Genomic DNA, 9,999 nt, shown 5'->3' with positions numbered 1-9,999 from the left:
ATAACTTTAGTTGTAGTTTATTTATTTTGTCGAATATAATTTATGACACGATTAACTTCGAGCTTTAATTCCCTAAAAAAAAAAAACTTTGAGCTTTAATTGATTTTTCAATGTTAGGGTAAAACATGAACTTAATATGTAGCATTAGTTGAAGGAGGATTAAAACTTTCTATCAATTTTTTTTTATCTAAACTAAATTAGATCATCTTGTCTGAAGGATAATGCAAGTCATTTAAAATACTATTGATTTTTTTTGGTACAGTCTATTAGTTTGTTTCTATTCATCTATTAGTGTTGATCTATGTTAGGATGTACACATTGTTTTTATCAATTAATCTGCATCAATTATAAACGGTTTTATTAATGGAAATTTTGTTAGGATTAAAATTACGGGTACTAGCGTTTAGACGAACATAATGTTCGTCGGTCCGCTCTTCTTGTTGCGTTTATACGTATAAATTATTAGCAGAATTTTTTTTATTTTTTTGACAAAAATAAACGATATTCATTCATTCAAATTGATAGAGTACATCGATACAATACAAATTCAAATTCGCTAAAAACAAAAAGGATGAATCTGTGAACAAACTTACATCATCCATGTTAATAGCATAAAACGGCAAAGTACATATGCCTACAAATATGACTAATATGAATATATTCATGTCTCCGAAATACTCATGTCTCCGGATCTGCAACGTTGACGACGCCAAAGTCATTGTCATTGATTAGATCTGCACTTGCTCAAAGCTAATCTTTCAACCTGAATCAAATAAACACTGCACTAAGACGGGAAATAAAAAACACACCGCACAAAGACGAGAAATCAAAACAAACAGAGTCGTTCAGAAACGACGAAATCACAAAAACAAACGAAAGAAAACAGAAAATATGTGAAATCACTTATTCAATTAGGATAAAAGGAAAAACAATTCGGAGGGGTGATTTTTGGGTCAAAATTGACCCTAAATCACCCCTCTGATCAGAAGAAGAAGAGAGGGGTGACGGTCTCTGATCAGAAGAAGAAGAGAGGGGTGACGGTTCGGGTTTGAGAAGGAGAGAAGAGAGAGGAGAAAAATAACTCTTTTTAACATTAACTATAGCGGAATTGTTTTTATGAAATTTTGATTAAAATTAATTTGATTTTAATTGAAATTATAGGTATAGATAATAGATACTTTGTACTTTCGTGTTGTAAAAAATTATTCTTATTTTTTTTCAATGATAACAACAATATAACAAATATAATATCTTCAATAAAAAAAATATAACAAACGTAATATAAATTCTTATATTTTTGAAATGATAACAACAATATAACAAATATAATATCTTCAATAAAAATATAACAAACGTAATATAAATTCTTATATTTTTTAATGACAAAAACAAAATTGCATTTTTCATGGTCGAATTTGTTAAGGGTGTAATTACGAGGAGAAAATTCAGTCTAAAACGATCTACTTTCTTTATATCTGCTAGCGAAAAGACGGGCACATTATTGCGTTAACATTTAAAAATTATGAACATTATATTTTATTATATTTTGATTAAAACTATTAATATAAATGTTTACTACTTTCAAGTTTTTTTTTTGACAAGGATTACTTTCAAGTTATAACAAACCAAGATTAACTATTTCAATGACACCAACAATATAACAAAAAATATATAATCTAAATTCTTTTTTTTTTAATGACACCAATAACAATCTTTATTATAGAAAAAGTTGTTTAAGAGTGTAATTGAGATAATGAAAAAGTAAGTGTGTGTGTGTGTATCTATATTTGTATTGAAAATTGAGGACATTTTTGGAAAGAGAAAAAGCCAGCCAAAAAATGCTGAATAGATAAGAATAATTTTTAAAATTTTTGGAAAGAGAAAAAGCCAGGCAAAAAATGCTGAATAGATAAGAATAATTTTTTTTTTGTGGTGATCGGGGTTTGAACCCCGGACCTTGCATGTATTATGCATGAGTAATGATATTTTGACATCCATTTGATGACAACTTTGTTGACAACCTTGTTTTTCTCACTTCTTATTGGTCAAAAACAATGGAGAGAGAAAAAGGAAGAGAGAGGATAACAACATCATGTGAGTATGAGAGAGAAAGTTGTTCAAAAGTTGTTAAAAAGTGGTTGTCAAAATATCATTTCTCATTATGCATTGTCCATAGCAACTGAGTTAAGCTCACGAGGACAGAATAAATTTAAATATTTAAAAAGTATAACAAACACGATATGAATATATATATATGAGAAATAATATTTGAACAACCATTTTTTGACAATTTTCACTCTCATACTCACATCATGTTTTTACTTTCTCTTTCTATTGCTTTGGTTTTTGTGCCACTACATAAATTTCTTTTATGGCAAATGTTAACTTGTGCCCTCAAGGGCACATGTTAAGGAATTCATTATAGAAATATACGCATTAAAAGTCGTGTAGTCAACTTCTAAAAAGTTAAAATATCATGTTTTCCATTGCAAAGCTACTCTTTTTGGGTTCCTTAACATGTTCCCTAAGGGCACAAGTTAACATGACCCGTTCTTTATATATTTTGGTTGTCAAACAAGTTGTTCCAACAAAAGATTCTTCAAATAACATTCATCTATATATATATATATATATATATATATATATATATATATATATGATGTATACTATGAGAATGACTATCTTATATGAGAATGATCATCAACCATTAGATCATAAATAAATGGTTGAGATTTAAAATTCACATATATACCTCACCTTATTATATCAATTCTCATGAACTCATTTCCCTTTTCATCTTCTTCTCCCCACAATCATAGCTAAACAAAATTAAATTCATATTCCAATCTAATTAAATCATCTTGAATGCATGGCCAAATAAATTTCATTGCAAAAACGTTACTGAAAGTTCATTTGTGTAGATAGGGATAAACCAATTTGTATGTAGGGATAAATCAATTAAACAGAATTAAAAAAATGGTATATACAAGTGAATTTGTGAGTCTTGCGAGATATATACAAGTGGATTTGTATATAGTGAATTAGTAAGCATATAAGAATTTGTATAATGAGATTGGGATTAATCAATTAAACTTAATTTAAAAATTGAAATTATTCAGGAGGGTGAGATATAGGACATGAAGAAATGTTATAATGAATGAATCCAAGGAGATAAGAGAGAAAGTAGAATTCAATTTGTTTTAGGGCGGAGAAGAAGAAAGAAGAATCAATCTTCATCGGAGATTGAACGGTAACCGTCGGAAAGAGAGGTGGTCATCAGAAGAGAGATGGTAGCATAAATCCGGATTTTCTGGAGAAGAAGATGAAAAAGGAAATGAGTTTATTATGAGAATTAATATAATAAGGTGAGGTATATTTGTGACTTTTTAATCTCAACCATCTATTTATAATCCAATGGTTGATGATCATTCTCATCATTCTCATAATAAACATCCTCTATATATATATATATATATATATATATATATATATATATATATATATATATATATATATATATATATATATATATATATATATGATTTGTTTTTCCTTTATCATTTAAAAAGTGTAACAAACTAAATGAGTATATTTATACTTACTTTTTTACTATCTTAATTATACCCTTTAACAACTTTAAATATAATAAGATTGTTGTTGGTGTCATAAAAAAAATATTATATTATATTTGTTTGTTATATTGTTGGTATTATTGAATTAGATTATCAAGTTTAATTCGGTTTGTTATAACTAGAAAGCAACGAACATTTATATTTTTAGTTTCAATCAAAATCAAAATTTCATTAAAAAAAAGAACATAGTTCATAATTTTCAAATGTTAGCGCAGTAAAAAGAGCGGAAAGACGGACACGTGAGTGCCCGTCTTTCCGCTAGTATATATAATGTTCTTGTGAGCTTAGCTCAGTTGGTAGAGACAATGCATGATATATGCAATGTCTGGGGATCAAACCCCGGCCACCACCAAAATACTATATATAAAGAAAATAGGAGGATTTTGGGATGGCTTTTTGTTGTTCCAATTATACCCTTAAATATATTTTTTATAGTAATGTTATATTGTTGGTATTTTTAAAAAAATAACAATTTTTGTTATATTTGTTATATTAATGTTGTCATTGAAAAAGATAAATATGGTTTGTTACACTTGAACGTCACAAATATCTATACTTATAATTTTAATCTATAATAAAAAAAAATTATATAAAATATCGTTTGTAATTTACACGCAAAATTTCTATAAAATATCGTTGATAATCTACACGCGTTAGTGCAATAAAAAAAGTGAAAAGACAGGCACGTGACTGCTTTTAGGACACTTGTTAAGAAATCTATAGTGAAAAATTTATCTTGAGGATTATGTGTTCAATACGTTGAAACATCAAAAAATATTTTTTTACTGCATAAAACTTACCAATTATTTTCAATTAAAATCTTTAACAATTGCCCTTACTTAGAACACTTGATGGTCTTAAAAAAAATAGATCAGAGATGTAATAATTTCAAATAACTTGTTTATTCACAATTCAAGAAAATTATGCTACGAAATCTTGTGTTGCTAACAAGACGTTAATAAACTCGCATCGAAGTTTGGATTTCCTGAGAGTGTTTTATTTCATGTCCCTCATTTGAAATATGATTGTCACACTATTTACGCTTAAGGATTTAAACTCCAACGTTTTTGCAAGGATTTCCTGAGAGTGTTTTATTTCATGTCCCTCATTTGAAATATGATTGTCACACTATTTACGCTTAAGGATTTAAACTCCAACGTTTTTGCAAATAACTTTAAAAGAAAAAGTTTTTTTTATGTGTTATCTGGACTCGATTAATATTTATTTGGACCCAATGAGTGAATGATTCTAGCGCAACTTGATGTTTGAAAAGAATATGAGAGTATTTATCAGAAAGATAATGTTAACTAGTACTCCATGAGCACTAGAAAAGAAAATGAATATATAAATATTGAATTGGGAAGTATGAAAATGTTGTATATCAAAAAAAATTAAAGTCAATAATTCATTGTTTTAAACGAAAAATTTTCACTTTTAACTTTCCTAACTAATGCCTCAAGGGCACTAGTTACAATATTTGTTGTAGCTTGAGAAATAAACTAGATGGTTGAATTATTTTTTATTTTTTTAATTTATGGTTGGGTCATTGATAAGTGGCAACGTCATGTTACTTTTCACAACACTTGTTAAACTTGATTTGCAAGTAATATGTATAAAAAAACTCCAATTTATTAAAAATACATAACATTCTAGTTTTAAGCCAACTAAATTGTTTTTTTTTTTATCTATTTCCCTTCAATTTTATAGGTTTTCGAGCTTAAAAACCAAAAGTGATAAAAAGCAAGGATTATGAATCAAAGCACTTTCGCTAGGCGAACAAGAGTGAGCTCAATGCGAAGAATTACAAAAAATTTAAGAGAAAATTGCAAGATCAATTTCGCTAGGTGATTTAGGCTTTACCTAACTTAGCAAGTCGGTTTTGGTGACCTATTAGATTAGCTAATATTTCCTTCCATTCGAAGAAACCTCAAGTCGCTAGACAAGCTGAATTTGCATGTCGACGTGTAATCGAAAAATGATTATTTGATTTAGAAAGTGTGAGACGTCGTCTTATTATCTAAAGGATTTATATTAAATCATATGTAAATACTAATGTTTGGACATTGGGTTAGGTTTGCATTCATATCAACTATTCGGTCACATGTCATTAGATCAATCGACTATTTTGCTCAGCATCAGAAGTCTGTTAATGCAGTGAATTTTGCGTTGTTAGGCAATCATGTCAACGTACAATGAGGGATATGCGAAGACATTGTTGAATTAAAAGGAGTATATAATTAATCAATAAAAACTTTGGATGAGTAGTTAACGAACCTTAATCCAGATAATTTATAATATTTCTATTATTGTTTAATATTTGAACTGCAAAAACCAATTTATGCACAAATTAATCCATCTTTTATACTTAAAAATAATCATATCTGTTTAACAACTTTATTATTACACGAGTCTATGTAGATTCGATATTTATTTTTGATAAAATCGGCATACTTAATATTTTGTGAAGGATAAAAAAAAACTTTTTTTTAGCAGTCATGATAATAGGAATATAAGGTATCAGGGTCTCATGATTACTACCAAACGGGGGAGTAATTATTTTGATATGCTTTAATATAAGGGTCATGTTAACTTGTGCCCTAAGGACACATGTTAAGGAACCTAAAAAAAGTAACTTTGCATTGGAAAACATAATATATTACTCCCTCCGTTCCTTTTTAAGTGTCACTTTTGGAGAAATTTTTTGTTCCTATTTAACTGTCACTTTTAAAGTTCAATGCAACAATAAATATTGTTTTACCAACAATACCCTTAGTTATTTACCGTGGAGAGAGAAATATATGAAATAAGATATTAAATGACTAAGGCTATTATAGTAAAAGTATAGATAACTGTATAAGAAAAAGTAACATTTATTGAGTGTCTTGGTTTGTGTAAAATGTTAAAAAGTGACACTTAAAAAGGAACGGAGGTAGTAACTTTTAAGAAGTTGATTGCACGACTTTTGGTACGTATATTTTTATAATAAGATCTTTAACATGTGCCCTTGAGGATACAAGTTAACATTTGCCTTAATATAAGGGTGGTGATTGGGTTAGTGATCCAGGAGATCTGGATAATTATTACCAATATATATTCACCAAAGACAAGTTCATAGATCATTATGTTTTGTATCAAGGTTTTTATAGTCGGAGTCTATAAGAATTTACCATATTTGGTGTGATTTTCTTCGGAGATGAAATATATGGTACAACTATGGATCCGTTCAAAGCTTCAGGTTTGGACAACCTCCAAACAATGCTTTTATCAATCCCAATTAGGTGGATGTTGTTTCCTCAATGAAACATTTTCTGTTGAAGACAAAATCCTTATTTGATGTTTTAAAGATTACAAACATTTAATACTTGTTTTTTAACTTGTTATCTACTAATGAATTTTGTGAGAAATGTTTCATGAGAATGTTCTTAACATAAGAAGAAGGCTCTTTGCTCACAAGACAAGTTAAAAACGTCCTTATCAAAGCAATTAAGCAAAAGGACATAAATGGACTTTTTGGTACAAAATCAAGAAGCAAAATATTCTCTATGTCTCACCAAAAGAAGATACTTGGTATACATGACATAAATAGAATATCATATGATTACATAAAGGCTTTGCACTTTGAAAAGAAATGGAAAAGCACGTGCCAAAGAAAAAGAAGAAACAAAGCTGTTTTACAAAGAAAGAATGTTCTTGAGAACATTCTGGTGAAACTACAAATATGGATAAGGATGCTGTCATTCAAACACAGCCAATTACAACTCATGCACAACTGTATTACAACCTCACGTGGGCTGTCTCAAATGGCTAGGAAGAAGAGAATGTTCTTCAGAACATTCTTCACTTGGAACAACACATTTTTTGCAACACTTGTGCATCAAGCAACAAAAAGCAAGAGCACATGGGCTGTTTCTCATACACGCTTAAACAGCTGTATGTTCATGTATAATTTCAAGTGAGCTTCACAAATCAAGCCTCTATAAATACAAGCATATGGCAAGGCTAATTCTTCAAGAGCTTACACACAAGAATTCCATTCTCTCATTCACGTGAATATTCAAAAGAAATATTATCAAGCTCTTCAACAACAACAACAAAGCAAACTACACATATCTTTCTTATTAAGCTTAGATATCCCTGAGAGTTTACAACAAAGCAAACTACACATATCTTTCTTCTGAGTTTAGATATCCCTGAGAGTTTGTATTTAAAATATCTCTTTGAGATATTATTTTGAAATCTCCACGTGAGATACTTTTTCTCTTTTGAGATTCCATATTTTACCAACACCCATCACCATACAAATTGTAACTAGATCTCAAGTCTATTAGGCTTAATAGTTTGAGATAGAACTTTTCTTGTGTGATCAAGATTAGTAGAAGCCTGCTGAGGTTGATAATACAGAGTGTAACGGACTGATCTGGTGTGATCAACAAATTATAGTGCTATTCAGAAGTTTCTGATAGCAGGATACTATAGTGGATAATCTCACACGTAGTGTGGGGACTGGACGTAGCCGGTTAGGCGAACCAGGATAAATCTCTTGTGTTCTCTCTCTTCTCTCATCTCTTAATTTCTGGCCGTCACATATAACTATAATTAAATATATTAATTTTCCAGAGTACTCTGGTCCTTAAAACTAAAATTAAATAATTAACCTACCACTTAATAATCCAGAACTTTCTGGTCCTTTATCGCTTTATTTATTTCAGTTATATATATCCAGAGTTTTCTGGTCCTTTATCGTTTTATTTATTTCAGTTAATTATCCAGAGTTTTCTGGTCCTTTACTGCTTTATTTATTTCAGTTATATATCCAGAGTTTTCTGGTCCTTTACTGCTTTATTTATTTCAGTCTTTTATTCCAGAACTTTCTGGTCCTTTTATTTATTTTATTATCCAGAGTCCTCTGGTCCTAATATTATAATATTATATTATTACTAACACTAACCAAGATTTTCTTGAGCATATATTTTTATTTAACTTCCAGGAATAATTTTTAAAAGGGTCACAATTCAAACCCCCCCTTTCTTGTGACGTTTATTGCTACTTCAATTGGTATCAGAGCCCGGTCTCTGAAAAAGATAAAGCACTTAACACGTGCTAGAGGAAAAGATCCAGAAAGAAGCAATGTCTTACATACCAGAAGGACTTTCGTGTACTAGGCCTCCATTATTTAATGGAAAGAACTATTACTTCTGGAAAGGGAAAATGGAACTATTCCTAAAATCTCAAGATATAAATATGTGGAAAGTTGTCACTGACGGTAACTTCATACCACAAACCACTGACGCAGTCACGGCTGTAGTGACTATCAAGTCTGAGGCGTCATGGACTGATGACGAGAAAAAGAGAGTTCTCTTAAACTCTAAAGCTCAACTCTTTTTACAATGTGCTTTAACCATGGAAGAAAGTGAAAGAATATATGAATGCAATACTGCAAAAGATATTTGGGACACTTTAAAAATTCACCATGAAGGAACAAGTCATGTAAAAGAAACAAGAATAGATATTGGCGTAAGAAAATTTGAAATTTTCGAAATGAATGAAGAGGAAAACATTGATGAAATGTATTTCCAGATTTACTTCAATAGTAAATGAATTAAGGTCATTAGGGAAAATATATTCCCCTCATGACAGAATAAGAAAAATACTAAGATGTCTCCCAAGCACGTGGAGACCTATGGTTACAGCAATCACTCAAGCCAAAGATCTGAATACTTTGGCTTTAGAAGATCTCATTGGGACACTAAGAGCTCATGAAGTTCTACTTCAAGAAGACAAACCAATGAGGAAAGGAAAAATGATTGCTCTTAAAGCATCTCAAGCTACTCAAGACAATCTAGATGAAATATCCTCACAAATTGAGGAAAAAGAAATAGAAGAAGAACAGATTGTTCAAGAAGAAGCGGAAGATGAACTAGCTCTAATATCAAAGAAAATTCAAAGAATGATGAAAAGAAGAAACCAAATCAAAAGATACTTCCCAACCAGACGAGACAACTCAAAGAAGGAAGTTGATAAAAGTCAAGTAACCTGCTTTGGATGCAACAAGCTAGGTCACTATAAAAATGAATGTCCACAAAACAAAAGGAACCAAAAATCTCCTTTTAAGAAAACGGCATTAATGACATGGGACGATCTTGAAGAACCACAAGAAGAAGAAGAAAAAGAAGAAGAAGCAAACATATGTTTGATGGCAAACTCAGACAACGAAGAGGTAATTCTATTCGACAAAGCTCCTTTAAACAACGAATTAGAAAATACAATTGACAGTCTTTTATTTGACTCAAACTTTTTAACAAACAAATGTTATTCTTTACAAAAAGAAATTAATGAAATAAAAGAAGAAAAAGAAAAACTTCAAACT

At 29.9% G+C, this 9,999-nt stretch overlaps 1 protein-coding gene across 1 annotated transcript; it reads left to right on the top strand.

Annotated features, from left to right (window-relative positions):
• The first annotated feature begins 8,759 nt into the window (after positions 1 to 8,759).
• Positions 8,760 to 9,230, top strand: LOC146941828 (uncharacterized). The gene has a single exon (XM_085749988.1). It carries the CDS (start codon positions 8,760 to 8,762, stop codon positions 9,228 to 9,230), a length of 471 nt encoding a protein of 156 aa, XP_085606114.1.
• Positions 9,231 to 9,999: the final 769 nt, after the last annotated feature.

The sequence above is a fragment of the Medicago sativa genome, chromosome 3 (genome assembly GCF_051527215.1).
Source record: "Medicago sativa cultivar Bolivia chromosome 3, Bolivia_mono, whole genome shotgun sequence".
In the NCBI taxonomy this organism is placed as follows: domain Eukaryota; kingdom Viridiplantae; phylum Streptophyta; class Magnoliopsida; order Fabales; family Fabaceae; genus Medicago; species Medicago sativa.
This window is presented reverse-complemented; position numbering and strand designations above follow the sequence as displayed.